General features: G+C 44.1%; 2 protein-coding genes across 4 annotated transcripts; both read right to left on the bottom strand.

Moving 5' to 3' along the window:
- Nucleotides 1-8,922: 8,922 nt before the first annotated feature.
- On the bottom strand, nt 8,923-9,786 carry camk2n1b (calcium/calmodulin-dependent protein kinase II inhibitor 1b). Its single transcript, XM_082961506.1, has 2 exons — nt 9,366-9,786; nt 8,923-9,119 (listed from the first exon to the last, which is right to left on the bottom strand). The coding sequence occupies exons 1-2, from the start codon at nt 9,549-9,551 to the stop codon at nt 9,048-9,050; spliced, it is 258 nt and encodes an 85-aa protein (XP_082817632.1). The 5' UTR covers nt 9,552-9,786; the 3' UTR covers nt 8,923-9,047.
- A 641-nt stretch (nt 9,787-10,427) lies between these two features.
- Nucleotides 10,428-17,333, bottom strand: mulan (mitochondrial ubiquitin ligase activator of NF-kB). Of its 3 annotated transcripts, none has more exons than XM_014146790.3 (5): nt 17,257-17,333; nt 14,641-14,795; nt 13,743-13,951; nt 11,489-11,700; nt 10,428-11,290 (listed from the first exon to the last, which is right to left on the bottom strand). In XM_014146790.3, exons 2-5 carry the CDS (start codon nt 14,758-14,760, stop codon nt 10,773-10,775), a joined length of 1,059 nt encoding a protein of 352 aa, XP_014002265.1. In that variant the 5' UTR covers nt 14,761-14,795; nt 17,257-17,333; the 3' UTR covers nt 10,428-10,772.
- Between the last annotated feature and the right edge of the window lie 2,512 nt (nt 17,334-19,845).

The raw sequence follows: 19,845 nt of genomic DNA, 5'->3' as shown, positions 1-19,845 counted from the left end.
TATTATGGAGAAATGACAGTCCATCATTAGTTTAAGACATGTAGGTAAGCCAATACGGAACATTTCAAGAACTTTGAAAGTTTCTTCAAGTGCAGTCGCAAAACCATCAAGCGCTATGATGAAACTGGCTCTCATGAGGACCGCCACAAGAAAGGAAGACCCAGAGTTATCTCTGCTGCAGAGGATAAGTTCATTAGAGTTACCAACCTCAGAAATTGCAGCCCAAATAAATGCTTCAAGGAGTTCAAGTAACAGACACATCTCAACATCAGACCATCATGGCCAAATTGCTGCAAAGAAACCACTCCTAAAGGACACCAATAAGAAGAAGAGACTTGCTTGGGTCAAGAAACATGAGCAATGGACATTAGACCAGTGGAAATCTGTCCATTGATCTGATGAGTCCAAATTAGAGATTTTTGGTTTCAACCGCCGTGTCTTTGTGAGACGCAGAGTAGGTGAACGGATGATCTCTGCATGTATGGTTCCCACCGTGAAGCATGGAGGAGGATATGTGATGGTGTGAGGGTGCTTTGCTGGTGACACTGTCAGTGATTTATTTAGAATTCAAGGCACATGTAACCAGCATGGCTACCACAGCATTCTGCAGCGATACACCATCCCATCTGGTTTGCGCTTATTTGGACTATCATTTGTTTTTCAACAGGACAATGACCCAAAACACACCTCCAGGCTGTGTAAGGGCTATTTGACCAATAAGGAGAGTGATGGAGTGCTGCATCAGATGACGGCCTCCATAATCACCCGACCTCAACACAAATGAGATGGTTTGGAATGGGTTGGATCGCACAGTGAAGGAAAAGCAGCCAACAATTGCTCAGCATATGTGGGAACTCCTTCAAGACTGTTGGAAACGCATTCCAGGTGAAGCTGGTTGAGAGAATGCCAAAGCGTGTGCAAAGCTGTCATCAAGGCAAAGGGTGGCTAATTTGAAGAATCTGAAATATAAAATATATTTGTTTACACTTATTCGGTTACTACATGATTCCATGTGTTATTTCATAGTTTTGATGTCTTCAGTATTATTTTACAATGTAGAAAATAGTAAAAATAAAGAAAAACCCTTGAATGAGTATGTAATGGTTTTCTTAGAGAAGTGGAGGAGTCAGGCGCAGGACACAGGGATAAAGGTAAACAAACGTGTTTACTAAAAATATTAATAAATCTTCTCATAGAAAAGTACACAGTTTGGAGAAACACCTCCAACTACACAAAACAGACAAACAATCACCGACAAGACAAACAGGAAATGCAGAGGTTAAATAATGAACATGATTAGCGAAATGAAAAACAGGTGTACACAATAAAGACAAAACCAAACGAACAGTGAAACATCGATCGGTGGCAACTAGTAAGCCGGTGACGTCGACCGCCGAACGCCGCCCGAACAAGGAGAGGGGCCGACTTCGGCGGGAGTCGTGACAGTACCCCCCTCCTGACGCACGGCTCCAGCAGCGCGCCGACACTGGCCTCGGGGACGAACAATGAGAACGGGGATCAGGGCGATCCAGACGGAAGCGGTGAAAATCCTGGATTAGCGACGGATCCAGGATGTTTTCCGCCGGTACCCAGCTTCGCTCCTCCAGGCCATACCCCTCCCACTCCACGAGGTACTGAAGGCCCCTCGCCCGACGTCTGGAGTCCATAATGGCTCGTACGGTATATGCCGGGGCCCCCTCGATGTCCAGAGGGGGCGGAGGAACCTCCCGTACCTCAGACTGCTGGAGCGGACCAGTCACCACCGGCCTGAGGAGAGACACATGGAACGAGGGGTTAATATGATAATCAGGGGGAAGTTGTAACCTATAACAAACCTCGTTCAATCTCCTCAGGACTTTAAATGGCCCCACAAACCGCGGACCCAGCTTCCGGCAGGGCAAGTGAAGGGGCAGGTTTCGAGAGCCAGACCCGATCCCCCGGTGCATAAACCGGGGCCTCACTGCGGTGGCTGTCGGCACTCGCCTTTTGCCACCTGATGGCTCGTTGAAGACGTACATGGGCAGCGTTCCATGTCTCCTCCGAGTGCCGAAACCATTCATCCACCGCAGGAGCCTCGATCTGGCTCTGATGCCATGGTGCCAGGACTGGCTGATACCCTAGCACACACTGAAAAGGGGTAAGGTTAGTGGAAGAGTGGCGTAGGGAATTTTGGGCCATCTCCGCCCAAGGGATAAATGATGCCCACTCTCCCGGCCGGTCCTGGCAATAGGACCGCAGAAACCTACCCACCTCTTGGTTGACTCTTTCCACCTGCCCGTTACTCTCGGGGTGGAACCCTGAGGTAAGGCTGACCGAGACCCCCAGGCATTCCATAAACGCCCTCCAGACTCTAGACGTAAATTGAGGACCCCGATCAGAGACTATATCCTCAGGCACCCCGTAGTGCCGGAATACATGGGTGAATAGGGCCTCCGCAGTCTGTAGAGCCGTAGGGAGACCGGGCAAAGGAAGGAGACGGCAGGACTTAGAAAACCGATCCACAACGACCAGGATCGTGGTGTTACCCCGTGACGGGGGAAGATCCGTCATGAAATCCACCGATAGGTGTGACCACGGTCGTTGCGGAACGGGAAGGGGTTGTAATTTCCCTCTGGGCAGATGTCTAGGTGCCTTGCACTGTGCGCATACCGAACAGGAGGGGACATAAACCCTCACGTCCTTGGCTAACGTGGGCCACCAGTACTTCCCCGTAAGGCAGCGCACCGTCCGACCTATACTAGGATGACCAGAGGAGGGTGATGTGCGGGCCCAACAGATCAAACGATCGCGAACATGAAACGGCACGTACACGCGCCCAACGGGACACTGGGAGGGAGAGGGTTCTGAACGTGACGCCCGTTCGATGTCCGCGTCCACCTCCCATACCACCGGTGCCACCAGGCATGAGGCTGGAATTATGGGAGTGGGCTCTGTGGACCGCTCCTCTGTATCATACAGCCGGGACAGTGCGTCTGCCTTGATGTTCTGGGAACCTGGTTTATAGGAAAGAGTGAAAGAAAAGCGTGTGAAAAACATAGCCCACCTAGCCTGGCGAGGGTTCAGTCTCCTCGCTGCCCGAATATACTCCAGATTTCGGTGGTCAGTCCAAATGAGGAAAGGGTGTCTAGCCCCCTCAAGCCAATGTCACGCTTTCAGAGCCCCGACAACAGCTAACAACTCCCTATCCCCCATGTCATACTTTCGCTCCGCCGGGCTGAGCTTCTTCGAAAAGAAAGCACAGGGGCGGAGTTTTGGTGGTTTACCTGAGCGCTGAGATAGCACAGCCCCTATTCCAGCCTCGGATGCATCCACCTCAACTATGAACGCTAAGGAGGGATCAGGATGCGCCAGCACTGGAGCTGTGGTAAACAGAGCCTTCAGGTTACCAAAAGCTCTGTCCGCCTCAGCCGACCACCGCAACCGCACCGGTCCCCCCTTCAGTAAGGAGGTAATGGGAGCCGCCACCTGGCCAAAGCCCCGGATAAACCTCCGGTAGTAGTTGGCAAACCCTAAAAACTGCTGCACCTCCTTTACCGTGGTTGGAGTCGGCCAATTACGCACGGCTGAAATGCGGTCAGTCTCCATCTCCACCCCTGACGCGGACAAACGGTACCCAAGGAAGGAGACGGACTGTTGAAAGAACAGACATTTCTCCGCCTTGACGTAAAGGTCATACTCCAACAGTCGACCAAGCACAGTGCGCACAAGGGACACATGCTCAGCGCGGGTGGTGGAGTATATGAGAATATCATCTATATACACCACTACACCCCGCCCGTGCAGGTCCCTAAAGATCTCATCCACAAATGATTGGAAGACAGATGGAGCATTCATTAACCCATACTGCATAACGAGGTACTCATAGTGCCCAGAAGTAGTGCTAAATGCCGTCTTCCACTCATCCCCTCCCCTGATACGCACCAGGTTGTACGTGCTCCTGAGGTCCAATTTTGTGAAGAAGCGCGCCCCGAGCAATGACTCTGTCATACTGGCGATCAGAGGCAGCGGGTAACTGTATTTAACAGTAATCTGGTTCAAACCTCGATAGTCAATGCACGGGCGTAAACCTCCATCCTTCTTCTTCACAAAAAAGAAGCTTGAGGAGACAGGTGAAATGGAGGTCCGAATGTATCCCTGTCCCAGAGATTCAGCAACATATGTTTCCATAGCCGCCGTCTCCTCCTGTGACAGAGGATACACGTGACTCCTGGGAAGTGCAGCACCCTCCAGGAGATTTATCGCACAATCCCCCGGTCGATGGGGTGGTAATTGAGTCGCCTTCCTTTTACAGAAGGCGATTGCCAAATCGGCATATTCGGGAGGAATGTGCATGGTGGAAACCTGGTTTGGACTTTCCACCGTAGTGGCACCTAAGAAAACACCTAAACACCTCCCTGAACACTGACAGGACCATCCCTTGAGAACCCTCTGTTGCCACGAAATAATAGGATCATGAGAAGCCAACCAGGGAAGCCCCAACACAACGGGAAACGCAGGAGCGTCAATCAGAAAGAGACTAATACTCTCTTCATGACTCCCCTGCGTTACCATAGCAATGGGAACTGTGACCTCCCTAATCAGCCCCGACCCCAAAGGACGACTATCTAGTGCATGTATAGGGAAGGGAACATCAACGGGAACAATAGGAATCCCTAATCTATTGGCCAAGGACCGATCAATAAAGTTCCCAGCTGCGCCTGAATCTACTAGCACCTTATGCTGGGAATGCGGGGAAAACTCCGGAAATCTTATAGATAACCACATGTGAGCAACAGGGGGGTCTGGGTGAGTCGTGTGCCTACTCACCTGAGATGAACCACCAGTGTTCCGCCTACCACCTCGACTACCTGGAAAACCTCCCCAGCACCGACCAGCAGTGTGTCCTCTGCGGTCACCTCTGGTGCATGGAACGGTTTCCCCTCCGGTCTCCCTAGTACCAGCCCCGCCCAACTGCATCGGTGTTGGGTCTAAGGGACTGGAGGATGGAACCAACGGACCCCGATCCGGACGTCCGCGGGAGGCCAGCAGGTTATCCAGCTGGATAGATAAGTCCACCAGCTGGTCCAGGTGGAGGGTGGTGTCCCTGCAGGCTAGCTCCCTACGAACGTCCTCTCGCAAACCACACCTGTAGTGATCGATCAGGGCCCGCTCATTCCATCACGCACCAGCCGCCAGAGTTCTAAAATCCAGTGCAAACTCCCGAGCGCTCCTCATCTCCTGCCTTAAATGTAACAAGCGCTCTCCCGCCGCTCTTCCTTCTGGTGGATGATCAAATACTGCCCGAAAGCGGCGGGAGAAGTCCTCGTAGTTATCCCGAGTCAGGTCTTCCACCTCCCAGATGGCGTTGGCCCACTCCAGGGCTTTACCAGTCAAACAGGAGATGAGGGCGCTCACTCTCTCGCGTCCCGAGGGCGGCGCCTGGACAGCCGCCAGGTAAAGCTCCAGCTGGAGTAGGAACCCCTGACACCCGGCAGCTGCTCCGTCATACGCTCCCGGGAGCGAGAGCCGAATCCCACCGGATATAGACGGCGGTTGGATATGATCCAGAGGTGCGCCGGGCGGTGGTGTGGCTGGGTCGACGGGACATCCTTTACTCTCCACTCTCTCCATGGTCAGCAGCACGCAATCCATGGCAGTCATAAGATTCTGGATCATACTCGCCTGCTGCTGAACACGCTCCTCTATATGAATAGGAGGGCTGGCTGCTCCTGCTGACTCCATTGTGTGGTCGGTGATTCTGTAATGGTTTTCTTATAGAAGTGGAGGAGTCAGGCGCAGGACACAGGGATAAAGGTAAACAAACGTGTTTACTAAAAATATCAATAAATCTTCTCATAGAAAAATACATAGTTTGGAGAAACACCTCCAACTACACAAAACAGACAAACAATCACCGACAAGACAAACAGGAAATGCAGAGGTTAAATAATGAACATGATTAGCGAAATGAAAAACAGGTGTACACAATAAAGACAAAACCAAACGAACAGTGAAACATCGATCGGTGGCAACTAGTAAGCCGGTGACGTCGACCGCCGAACGCCGCCCGAACAAGGAGAGGGGCCGACTTCGGTGGGAGTCGTGACAGAGTAGCTGCATCCAAACTTTTGACTGGTTCTGTATATAATGTGTCTTCAGTATGAAACCAGGACTGTGAGTTTCTCTTTCTCATCTTCTAACAAAGCCTCTATTATACAAAACCTCAAGTCCTGCTGATTAATGATGCACATGTAGTACATGTTGATTGGCGGCGTATAAGATGCTTGCAAGTGAGGGCTTGTTTTGATTATGCGTTGTGTGTTTTTGTTCCTCACGTCACTTCAGTTGGAGGATGATCTTTCAAATTGAGATGCTGACTCCATTCAGTTGATGTCTATTCCTTTGGGAGACCTAGTCGTTGCACAAATGTGTCCTATTCCAACACTAGCACACCTAATTCAAGTAGTCAACGGAACTAATCATCAAGCCCTTGATTAGTTGAAGCAGGCGTAGAGTGCTGAAATAACAAATATGACATGATACTGGGTTAAAATATAAATGCTGGATTATGTGTAATATATGGTAGAGTAGGTCATAGTAGGCTATATCCTACTAACTATTATTGATGTTGACCTTACATCCAGTAGAGGCTGGTGGGATGATCTATAGGAGGAAGGGCTCATTGTAATGGCTGGAATGGAATGATGGAACAGACTCAAACATATGGTTTCCGCATGTTTGATGTATTTGATACCGTTCCATTCATTCCATTCCAGCCATTACAATAAGCCTGTCCTCCTATAGCTCCTCCCTCCAGCCTCCACTGATCCAATCCATGATTTCAGATGATCTGTCTATAGTGGCTGGCATTTCCTACTGGCCAAACAGAGCTATAGCCACAAACACACTGATTGTACTACCAGACACTGACAATGTCGATATTGTTTTTCTTATGAAAACAAATTAAGTTGAATATATTCAAGGAAGAGACCAGTCCACCTGCTTACATAATATTATACAAACCAACCATGAGGGCAGTTACAACTCTAATTGAGTCATTATTTGATATGAAAAAAATGTACCGCTTGTATCACCTAAGTATTCACTTTAATATTTTCCTTCCTATAGCAGTAAGCAAAAACAATATCCTAAATAGGAGTTATATCCATTGATCGAATGGCAGTAAAGACGCTCCTAATTCAAAGCTAAAGCCACCATATACAATAACAGTAGTCTTGATGAGATTCAGGATACCAATCACAGGTCAATTTTCGATTGTAGCCTACCGTAATAATACAAATACTCATAAGAGTCTCTCCATTATCTCTTTACCAGCCCAGATTACACAGTGATTTCATTTCCTCTTTTGTCGCTCACCTTGAGACCTGGGGCTCACCTGTGAGGTAATTGGCTTCACTGGTGTGTAATTACTCTCTCTCTTGCGCGCATTCTCTCTCTCTGTCAGCCCAATTGGGCTGTATATTAGTAGATTTGAAAGGCTACAGCGATTTCTGGAGCAGTAGGTGAATTCAGGTGAATCTTTTGTTTTAAATGGATCTGTATTCCTATAGTACTGGGAGAAACACCAAGGCGCAAAGGGTGGTTTGTGAAGCAAATCGAACCTTGATAGTAAAAGATACAGTAAGGTTGCTATGGGAACCACATTTCAGAGGCCACACTGAGAAGGAAAAAATAATAGGAAGAATGCTGGTAATTATACAGTAGATCTTCAAGAGGGAGCCTGCTGAATCAGTGAAGTTGCCTAAGTAGCTATGATTTGTCCTCCCGTGAGAGAAGGGTTCCTCTTGCTTGATTACCTGAGAATAATCTGGTATCCTCAGAGTCAGTGAAAACATCTTCTGAAGTCACAGCACCCTGAGTGTAGTGCTGTGGCACTTAGTGGCTAACAGTGGCAGTGTAATAACAGGGCCTACTTTAGGTCATTATTGATGTATGAAACTGTAATTAACAGAGTATAGCAATAATGGTTTGTTTAGCGGTAAAGAGTGCAAAGTGATGCAAATAATGGGTCAGCCAGGGAGAAGGGAAACAAGGTACACAATTCATTTTCACATTTGAATACTTGACTGTACATTACAAACATCACCCTGTTCAGTGAAAAGTGGTGCAACATACACAATATTTAAATAATATATTATTGGGGTTTGTCATTCCAAGTTGCAAACAATGTGTATGCCAGTAATTTCTTTTGACACAGAGACACTTCTGCTCAGACTATTCCATGCAAGGGCAGATATTGACAAAAAAAGCCCTCAAACAAACATGGGCACATTGGGACATATCACTGACAATACATGTATTTCATGGCATCTTCTGAGATATTTGGCACAGTTGTGATCATATTCCCCATGACAGCACTGTATTATAAAAATGTGTTGACTGTTACAATCACAAAACAGGAATCGTTTTAGTTGTTTCATAGGTAGATGCCTGATGTTAAAATACGTTTTTCACATTAGAATGAGCAGGCAGTTTGCAGCAACAACATAAGTACAAATGGCAAAACCCAAAAGTGCATGATTAAAAACAGTAGTCCTTCAATTGTCATTCTGTAAAAAAACAAGTGGTCATCACTACCAAAAGGGTATCCAAAAGTTATTAATGCATGCTATTAAAGGTGAAAAACACATTAACACAGCTTTTAACATTTTGTACAAAAGTATTGGAACTTTGCAGGACTGAACAGTACAGTAGCAAAATAAACAGCCAAGATAGAGTAAAAATAAGAGCAAGTTTAGGATCTGTTTTTCCTCCACATATTATCCCATACAGTATCCTTCGCATTTTACCAGCCTTTGCCTTGGGGAATAATTTTCATATCATTAATCAATTATTTAGACTGGATCAATTAATGAAGTTCTATAACATGTGCTTTAAAAGCAAAGGACCAAGTGAAGTAATTTCACAGTTCTTTTCTGTTTGGAAGCATGGACTAATAGGCATCACTGAAATAAATACAAAACGAGAACATACCAAAGTGCTTTTTTGCTGAGCAGGGATAGTAGGCCTACAGTATTTTTGAGCTGCGAACCTTCTTTTGGGTTATTCTAGACACCGGCAGGTATTTTTTCTGCTGGGTCTTTCAGCTCATTTTCTATTCTGTCATCTTCAATAGCAACTGGCGATTAGAAGAAAACACAAAATTGTGAGGATTCACTCAGATTGTCAAACTAAAATGGTGCATTTCATACAACGCCCTCTATATCTCTACTCATGGAAAAGTTAATTTATACATCCTGTGTCCAGTCAAGCCACAGCAAAATATTAACATTTTCCAATGAAAGAGCCCAACTCTGTATTTTTGAACACACACACCCTATTTTCAAAAGTGTTTATTTAATTTATTGTAATGATTATTTAAAAACGTCCTTTGTTGACAATAGTCTCTCACCTCGTTTACCTCTCCCAATCTGTCCGGTTTTCGGTGGTATTTTAGTCAGTGCAGCACAATAGAAGTTGCTGGTATCCTGCAGGCAACACGTGATGGAGACCTTTCCCACGTCGCCATCAACACTATAATATGTCTCGTTGAAAGGCAATACTCCCGACATGTCTTCACAGTACAAGGTTAGTCAATAATCGATACTGAAAGACGCCGGTGAAAAAGCATATATCATAACACACTGAAAATTCTATCGTCTAATATCGCTAACATTAAAAATTATTTATTCAACGTTTTCTGTCCTTTACGAATAAACGGGCCATGTATCAATGGAATACAGTACATTTACATAATAAAATGACACCGTTGTAAAATTGTAGGCTAAATCTGATAAGGAGTGCGATGCAAAACAATCCCGAGACCTGGCTGAAAATACATGTCAGCGACAGAGGTACATTTTTCCTTCTCCATCCACCAGTCTCACCACGTCACGCTCCTTATGCTGCATGTTTTGTACCTTCGTGGTTCAATGAGAATCCCCTTATATTCAACCCATTATGAATTAATAATTTAATATCATTGTATACTGCCTCATCTCATTTCTATACGAGATAACTGATTCAGTCACTTTGTAGGCTAACTTGGGGGACATAACTGATTCAGTCACTTTGTAGGCTAACTTGGGGGACATAACTGATTCAGTCACTTTGTAGGCTAACTTGGGGGACATAACTGATTCAGTCACTTTGTAGGCTAACTTGGGGGACATAACTGATTCAGTCACTTTGTAGGCTAACTTGGGGGACATACTTGATACTTTTCTTAAATGTTTCTATCTTGCACATGTTTTATTTCTCTACTTTCACTGCTCATATCAAATTTGATGGCTTATACAAAACATAAAATATCACTGTTGAAAACATGTATGAAAGGCAGAAGTCACTCTGTCCTGGCAGCAATACATATTTTCATAAATGTGTGGATAGTTACATTTACATCTGTATACTATACTCCAACTTTGCAAAATAAGTTGAAGATTTGTTTTGTGTTTTTCTTTCTTTATTCAAAATGGCTTTGATGTGCTTTGGAGAAACATTGAGGTGAAGACATTCAACTTCTGAGTTGATTCTACAACTCTCTATGGAAAAAGGACACATCTTTTCCTCAACTGATATAACTCAAATCAACATATGCATAATAACAACAGAGCATTACAAGTAAGGTTGATCTTTCAATGAAATGTTAAAGCTACAAGTACCACTTTAAATTATACACAGTCATTTTCCTGTCACACACACAAAAAAAAGAAAAACAAATACACAATCCTTTTTTCAGTGACATTTTCAGTAACATTAGATTAGTCCAGTTACAATCGCCATGGCATTGTCCATTAGCTGTTATAAAGTGGTACTACCCTCTCTATCGTCGCCCTGCAGATAGGGCACTTCTTTGGCTCTGGAAGAGCCTGGTAGCACTGGTCACAGGCACAGACATGCCCACACTCCAGGAACACACAGGAACGCTCCCGGCTCAGACACACCGTACAGGCACTAGGGGAAACACTGGTCTCCTCTACATTCAGCTCCATCATCCTCTTCCTCTGATGCTCCTTGAACTCCTCCAGGACGTTCTTCTCCTTTCTCCTCTGTCGGTGGTAAACCCACTGCTTCCACAGGATGAAGAGGAGCGTCGTAGAAGCTACCACACCAAACACCGCGGTCAGGACCCTCCAGACTCTGACGCTGCTCTGCTGCTTCTCCACCAGGGAGTCATAGTCCAGTCGGCTGAGGAAGTACCTCAGGCCCTGCTTGGGAGGCTGGAGCTTCACCAGGTTGTTGTCCAGCACCAGCTCCCCGACCCCGGTCACACTCTCCCCCAGACGCAGCATCTCCTCTGTCTCGTGGATACCTATAATAATAATAACAACAACATATGCCATTTAGCTTTTATCCAAAGTGACTTAAAGACTTACATGCATGAATGCATTTTAGTATGGGTGGTCCCAGCCACAACGCTGGCTTTGCAAGTGCCATGCTCTACTAAAGCAGTGTTGACCTTAGCCCTGGGCTTAACTGAGCAACACAGGACCACACAAAAGGACCATACCTTTAGGGCGCTCCCCGCTGATGAAGTGGCCAATGACATTGGTCAGGGACTGGACCGTGGGGTGAAAGTTCTCGTAAGTGGTCTCCAGGTCTAGCTCCGAGGAGTCCAGGGGACGGATGACCCGGATGGTGGCGGCCATGGCCATGTCGTGGGATGCCAGGTCAAAGGGCACCGTGTTGGTGCGCTGGTGGATGACCTTTTCACTCTCGTTCCTGACAGTTACAAAATAGAGATATCTAGAGAGACGTGTATCCACAAAAATAAGCGTTGTAGAGCATAACATTATTTTCATACATTTTGTTTGTGTTTACAAATTAATTTATGTTTATTTTTTCATTCAAGGTAACACAAGAGGAACAAAAGTTAACTGTTGGGCCATCGTTAGTGTGTGAGTGTCTTCACACACAAACCATACATCCACACAAACTGAGCCTCCTAACAGCCATCAGTAAGAGAGCATGCAAGAATACATCATAGCACTTCAATGTACAGTTGTGGCCAAAAGTTCTGAGAATGACACAAATATTAATTTTTACAAAGTCTGCTGCCTCAGTTTGTATGATGGCAATTTGCATATACTCCAGAATGTTATGAAGAGTGATTAGATGAATTGCAATTAATTGCAAAGTCCCTCTTTGCCATGCAAATGAACTGAATCCCCCCCAAAACATTTCCACTGCATTTCAGCCCTGCCACAAAAGGACCAGCTCACATCATGTCAGTGATTCTCTCGTTAACACAGGTGTGAGTGTTGACGAGGACAAGGCTGGAGATCACTCTGTCATGCTGATTGAGTTCAAATAACAGACTGGAAGCTTCAAAAGGAGGGTGGTGCTTGGAATCATTGTTCTTCCTCTGTCAAACATGGTTACCTGGAAGGAAACACGTGCCGTCATCATTGCTTTGCACAAAAAGGGCTTCACAGGCAAGGATATTGCTGCCAGTAAGATTGCGCCTAAATCAACAATTTATCGGATCATCAAAAACTTCAAGGAGAGCGGTTCAATTGTTGTGAAGAAGGCTTCAGGGCGCCCAAGAAAGTCCAGCAAGCGCCAGGACCGTCTCCTCAAGTTGATTCAGCTGCGGGATCGGGGCACCACCAGTACAGAGCTTGCTCAGGAATGGCAGCAGGCAGGTGTGAGTGCATCTGCACGCACAGTGAGGCTAAGACTTTTGGAGGATGGCCTGGTGTCAAGAAGGGCAGGAAAGAAGCCACTTCTCTACAGGAAAAACATTTTTTATTTATTTTACCTTTATTTAACTAGGCAAGTCAGTTAAGAACAAATTCTTATTTTCAATGATGGCCTAGGAACAGTGGGTTAACTGCCTTGTTCAGCTCAGGGATTTGAACTTGTAACCTTTCGGTTACTAGTCCAACACTCTAACCACTAGGCTACGCTGACGCCCCAGGAAAAACATCTGGGACAGACTGATATTCTGCAAAAGGTACAGGGATTGGACTGCTGAGGACTGGGGTAAAGTCATTTCCTCTAATGAATCCCCTTTCCGATTGTTTGGGGAATCCGGAAAAAAGCTTGTCCGGAGAAGACAAGGTGAGCGCTGCCATCAGTCCTGTGTCATGCCAACAGTAAAGCATCCTGAGACCATTCATGTGTGGGGTTGCTTCTCAGCCAAAGGAGTGGGCTCACTCACAATTTTGCCTAAGAACACAGCCATGAATAAAGAATGGTACCAACACATCCTCCGAGAGCAATTTCTCCCTACCATCCAGGAACAGTTTGGTGACGAACAATGCCTTTTCCAGCATGATGGAGCACCTTGCCATAAGGCAAAAGTGATAACTAAGTGGCTCGGGGAACAAAACATCTATATTTGGGTCCATGGCTAGGAAACTCCCCAGACCTTAATCCCATTGAGAACTTGTGGTCAATCCTCAAGAGGCGGGTGGACAAACAAAAACCCACAAATTCTGACAAACTCCAAGCATTGATTATGCAAGAATGGGCTACCATCAGTCAGGATGTGGCCCAGAAATTAATTGACAGCATGCCAGGGTGGATTGCAGAGGTCTTGAAAAAGAAGGTTCAACACCGCAAATATTGACTCTTTGCATCAACTTCATGTAATTGTCAATAAAAGCCTTTGACACTAATGAAATGCTTGTAATTATATTTCAGTATTCCATAGTAGCATCTGACAAAAATATCTAAAGACACTGAAGCAGCAAACTTTGTGGAAATTAATATTTGTGTCATTCTCAAAACTTCAGCCACGACTGTACTTTAGCACCTACCAGAGATGAGTGGTGCGATTCCACACCATCTTCTTCTCCTTTAGAGTTAACCTCTCGATGACCCCTTTGCAGTTGTCCACAAACTGGCTGTTCAGGGTTTCTTTAACAGATCTCACAACACCTTCGATCACAGCGTACGGGACACATTTTCCTGGTGCTGCTGTCAGGATGTTCTTCAGATCCTGATCAATAGACACTCTCTTGGCTCCCTGTAAAACATAAAGCATATTGAAGAACAATCAAAAACTTCCAATGATCATTATGATGAAGTGAAATCCTTTCCTGGTAAAACGCAAATGATATACTGTCTGAACTATTGATAATATCACATTGGATTTCTGGGATTTCTGGGTGCCGTGCTACTGTATGCTCTAGTAAGTTGCAAACAAAACAATTTAAAGAGATTCTCTGACACTTTTGTATACTTTTTAGCCAGTAGTTCAGAAAATAGTGCTCACAAGCCAAAATTGCTTACTACGTCACATATGTGCTCACCGTCTCTCGCTCTGCCGTGTGTGCATCTTGCTAGCTGTCACTCAAATGGCGAGGGGCTAAAGCTCATTGGCTGGAACTCGAATTGATAAGGGGCTGACACATATGGGGGAAAATGGCACTGCGCAGCTTCCAGTAAACTGTCACTTTCAAACTAGGGATTTCGTGGCTACTTGAGGTAACACAGTAATTCTGCTCGTAGATTATGTATGTACTGTACGAACTACACATTGACAAATCCATCCCAAAGTGAGATGTTTAAAAAAGACTTATGTTGCCAACGTTCCAGACCATGTCTTTAAACTCCCCTCAAGATGTGTCATTTGTCAATGATTAGCCTAACCACAAACCTACCAGATTTAAAGAGATAAGAAAGATAGATGAGACAAGCCTATAATGTGATTACCTTTAATCTTGCTACTGTTGTTGTCCTCCTCCTGTAGACAGAGTAGAAGACTGCAGTCAGTGCTGAGCTGGTGGTTAATAGTAGGACTTGGGCTGTGGAGGGTTTCCCACTAGAATCCATCTTTTCAGAGAACACAAGGGCAGGTGTATCCCCACCTGGATTGGGAGTCAGATGACATTCTATAAAGCTATGGTCATGTGTTAGTTGGACCTTGATGGAAAATACGAATGCCATGTGATTACACTACAGAATTATACTTGGCCAGTTGGTTTGTCAGCCTAATAATTCATATTTACAGAGACTTGACTGACTGCCACCTAGCTGGGTGATTCTTATGAACCATGTTTGTAGCACGTTGAGTTACAAAAACCATGATGCATCTGCAAAAATCAACTATCGTTCTGAGGACTAAGATGTGTACATTTTGGCTAAGTGTCATATTTTAAATACATTTTTTCCTGAATTGTGTACATTTTCACCCCAAATTCTCACTATCGAAATGCGTCCGGATTAAACTATCTGGTAATTTTATAAGATTTTACAAGAAAAACTTGCTTATTTGAATAAAACACCAAATATGTTGCTGCAGTTTATCCATAAATCATAAAAATTGTATACTAGTTGAAGTTTATATTAAACTAAAATATGTATTACATACAAACACAGTGTCTGTTGGCATGTGTCTCATTTCCGTAACACTTTAAGTTCCTTTAAAAACAACGTTTTATTCACCCATGATGCATCATCGAGATGAGTAGTATAAGTACATTTATTAGCTTATATGTCTTCAGAATTAGGTTCTTAGTCTCAAACAGCCCCTTTACCCCCCTTGGCCTTCTCATTAACGAAACGGCTAAAAAGCTGCGAAATTTAAGTCCGATTTAATTTCATTATAATTTTATAATTTCTTTACAAATATTTTTCTTTTCAGTGTTATGTTTAACTCACACCTTTTCATTAGGGGAGCAATGTAAAAAATATATTAGACATTGATTTCATTATTACTTTTTTGGACTGTTGTAATAATTATAAAATATGCTGAACAAAAATAAAAATGCAACATGTAAAGTGTTGGCCCCATGTTTCATGAGCTGAAATAAAAGATCCCAGAAATGTTCCATACACACATCTATGCACAAATTTGTTTACAACCCTGTTAGTGAGCATTTCTCCTTTGCCAAGATAATCCATCCACCTGACAGGTGTGGCATTTCAAGAAGCTGATTAAACAGCATGATCATTACACAGGTAAACCTTGTGCTGGGGACATTGTGTCACACAACACAATTCCAGAGATGTGTCAAGTTTTGAGGGACCGTGCAATTGGCATGCTGACTGCAGGAATGTCTACCAGAGCTGTTGCCAGAGAATTGAATGTTCAGTTCTCTACCATAAGCCGCCTTCAACGTCATTTAAGAGAATTTGGCAGTACGTCCAACCGGTCTCCCGACTGCCGACCATGTGTATGGCGTCGTATGGGCGAGCAGTTTGCTGATTTTAACGTGGTGAACAGGGTGCCCCATGGTGGCGGTGGGGTTATGGTTTGCTGAAACATGAGGTGATGGCTAAGGACAGCAAAGCTAAGGACAATGAACACAATTGCATTTTATTGATGGCAAGTTGAATGCACAGTGATACCGTGACCAGATCCTAAGGTCCATTGTCAGGTCATTCATCCGCCGCCATCACCTCATGTTTCAGCATGATAATGCACAACCCCATGTCTCAAGGATCTGTACACAATTCCTGGAAGTTGAAAATGTCCCATTTCTTCCATAGTCTGCATACTCACCAGACATGTCACCCATTGAGCATGTTTGGGATGCTCTGGATCAACATGTACGACAGCTTCCTGCCAATATTTCCTGCCAATATCCAGCAACTTCGCACAGCCATTGAAGAGGAGTGGGAAAACATTCCTCAGGCCACAATCAACAGCCTCATCAACTCTATGTGAAGATGTGTCGTGCAGCATGAGGCAAATAAATGGTGGTCTCACCAGATACTGACTGGTTTTCTGATCCACGCCGTACTTTTTTGTTTTGTAGGCATCTGTGACCAATCACGTGAAATCTATAACTCAGTAAAATCTTTAACATTTTTGCATTTTGCCTTTCTATTTTTGTTCAGTATAGATTAAATACAGATCCTAATCTCAGTGATCAAAGAGGACATTTCGTTAAAAATGAAACTCTTCATTTTTGGGTCAAATTTCGTGAGAATGACCCAGCTAATTATTACTGTAGCTAACGTAATCGAGGACTCCAATTTTGATCCAGCAAAAATCTATTTGGGTTGACTGACCTTCTGGAGGCGAGTGACCATTTCAAATGCTTAGCTAATGACAACAACGCACTCGCCAAAATGCAAAACATATTAAAACATTTGGCATCATGCAACTATACAGAATATATTGACTGAACATGAAAACCTGTCGGTAGCTAGCAAGATTGTTGACACTGCGCTAGCTAAGGGGCTCTGTTATTTAGCCCTTCACTGACGTAGATAGTTTGTAAACACACAGATCTCTCACCCAGAAAATTACGTTTATATTTTAAAAACGATCGACTTCGTTCCAAGATTAGATAAATACAGCCACAAGTAGCTAGCACTCACCCTCCACTTTCTCACAGTACACACTATTTCCGGGTTCCTTTTCTCACTTCAAAATAAACGTTATTTCAATGTGGTCATTTGACCAGCAGGTGACAGTGTTCCATCATTTATCAAGTGAAAAGCTTCTACTTCTGTGGGTTTTATGGCAGACTACAACCCCAAAAGGTATAGTACTGCTACCAACTAGACGGGGTTGAAAAACCAAGGTAACAATAAAACCCATATGTGATAGGGGAAACTAACTTAATCCACCCAAAATAAAATAATTTAAAAAAAAACCCACCAAACTCCCACTTCTTCCTTCCGTCAAATCTCCATATCTCCCTTCTCAGGCTCTATGACCTGAGAGGGTGGTACAGCTTGTGCCAATACTCCATGCAACTCCTCCACCGAGAAGTCTTTCAGTCCCAGGAACCGCTCCACTGCATCCACAAGGATATCTATTTTCCTGGACTTCCTCTCCACCTTGGCAGTGCCATTGATCACCATAGTTATAAAGGCCACAAAGTCCACCTTCTTAACCTTTAACATATCTGGGTCAAGCTGTTGAACGGAAACCCCTGCAGCCTGCAGTGAAGGCTCCAGGAGCACCATTCGAACCCTTAACCCTTTTATACAGCAGCTGCATATGAAATGCTCTGGACAGCCCTGACTTTGGCCATCTCATTCTCTTCCACCCTTGTTGGGCATTCCAAAGACTTGGCTTCATGGTTCCCACTACAATTGAAACATGTCACATTTTCATCACTTTTAAAACACAACATGATTTTTCCACAACTTGGACATCTCGGCTTCTCCCTTCTGCAAACACTTGAAACATGTCCACAAGCTTTACAGTGATCACACTGCATTGGTCTTGGAACAAATGCTCTGACTCCGTAGTTTATATAGCACTTGAATAGGCGGAGATTCCATATCAAAAGAAGAGTAGGGCGAGATTCCATAGCAAAAGAAGAGTAGGGAGAGATTCCATATCAAAAGAAGAGTAGGGAGAGATTCCATATCAAAAGAAGAGTAGGGAGAGATTCCATATCAAAAGAAGAGTAGGGAGAGATTCCATATCAAAAGAAGAGTAGGGAGAGATTCCATATCAAAAGAAGAGTAGGGAGAGATTCCATATCAAAAGAAGAGTAGAGAGAGATTCCATATCAAAAGAAGAGTAGGGAGAGATTCCATATCAAAAGAAGAGTAGGGAGAGATTCCATATCAAAAGAAGAGTAGGGAGAGATTCCATATCAAAAGAAGAGTAGGGAGAGATTCCATAGCAAAAGAAGAGTAGGGCGAGATTCCATAGCAAAAGAAGAGTAGGGAGAGATTCCATATCAAAAGAAGAGTAGGGAGAGATTCCATATCAAAAGAAGAGTAGGGAGAGATTCCATATCAAAAGAAGAGTAGGGAGAGATTCCATATCAAAAGAAGAGTAGGGCGAGATTCCATATCAAAAGAAGAGTAGGGAGAGATTCCATAGCAAAAGAAGAGTAGGGCGAGATTCCATAGCAAAAGAAGAGTAGGGAGAGATTCCATATCAAAAGAAGAGTAGGGAGAGATTCCATATCAAAAGAAGAGTAGGGAGAGATTCCATATCAAAAGAAGAGTAGGGAGAGATTCCATATCAAAAGAAGAGTAGGGAGAGATTCCATATCAAAAGAAGAGTAGGGAGAGATTCCATATCAAAAGAAGAGTAGGGAGAGATTCCATATCAAAAGAAGAGTAGGGAGAGATTCCATATCAAAAGAAGAGTAGGGAGAGATTCCATATCAAAAGAAGAGTAGGGAGAGATTCCATATCAAAAGAAGAGTAGGGAGAGATTCCATATCAAAAGAAGAGTAGGGAGAGATTCCATATCAAAAGAAGAGTAGGGAGAGATTCCATATCAAAGAACAAAGTAACAGATACTGTAGTCTTCACCACATGATTCATCCGATGAGCATCGATCACTCCATGAATGTTTTTAATCTCTGCAACATCGACTTCCCACGAAACGCCAGATATAACCCCCTTGAGGGGTGCCCTCTTCCGACGAGACACACAGGACACATCAAACTTCTCAAATCGGGTGAGACACAACACACACTCTTTCTGATCCTCAGAAGAACAAAAAAATCAAAACAAGCCCACGTCTCATGATCCTCACAGCCTTGACTTTACGCAGCACCCTCTCCACCAGTTTGGATATCTGAAATGGATTCTTCAAAATTGGTAATCCAATCAGCTGCTCCTCATTCACAAAACATACTCCTACAAGATAAGAATGGACATTCTCATCACTGTTTGCTACTTTACTCCGTTTTCTATTATTTTGGACAATATTCCAACTCTCCTTGATTCCTCTGCCATTATAGTCATGCTGCACATCAGCGTCCACTTCCGCCGTCTTTCTTTCCAACCATTTGACTGACTCCCAAGTGAAAAGCACATCACAGATTCGTTATTATAGTCGTATGGGCTCTGTGATATGAAATGAGATGATATCACATGTTTATATTCACTTTTGGTTGTTAAAATGATGAACAACCATTGATTTCATGACAAACAACATTGTGTAAAGAAACATGTATTTAACTTAAAAATGTATTGTCTAGCTAGTGG

The sequence above is a fragment of the Salmo salar genome, chromosome 15, assembly GCF_965601325.2.
Source record: "Salmo salar chromosome 15, fSalSal1, whole genome shotgun sequence".
Lineage (NCBI taxonomy): Eukaryota > Metazoa > Chordata > Actinopteri > Salmoniformes > Salmonidae > Salmo > Salmo salar.
The sequence above is the reverse complement of the archived record's forward strand: the minus strand, read 5'-3'. Positions and strand labels throughout refer to the sequence as shown.

Excerpts from the sequence above, each read along its gene's own strand:
- mulan (XM_014146790.3), bottom strand. The coding sequence starts at position 14,760 with ATGGATTCTAGTGGGAAACCCTCCACAGCCCAAGTCCTACTATTAACC. Across the intron at positions 11,701-13,742 it reads AATCGCACCACTCATCTCTG|GAACGAGAGTGAAAAGGTCA; the intron begins GTAGGTGCTAAA and ends TGTAACTGTCAG. Across the intron at positions 11,291-11,488 it reads CAGCGGGGAGCGCCCTAAAG|GTATCCACGAGACAGAGGAG; the intron begins GTATGGTCCTTT and ends TTATTATTATAG.
- camk2n1b (XM_082961506.1), bottom strand. The coding sequence starts at position 9,551 with ATGTCGGGAGTATTGCCTTTCAACGAGACATATTATAGTGTTGATGGC. Across the intron at positions 9,120-9,365 it reads GACTATTGTCAACAAAGGAC|GTTGCTATTGAAGATGACAG; the intron begins GTTTTTAAATAA and ends TTCTAATCGCCA.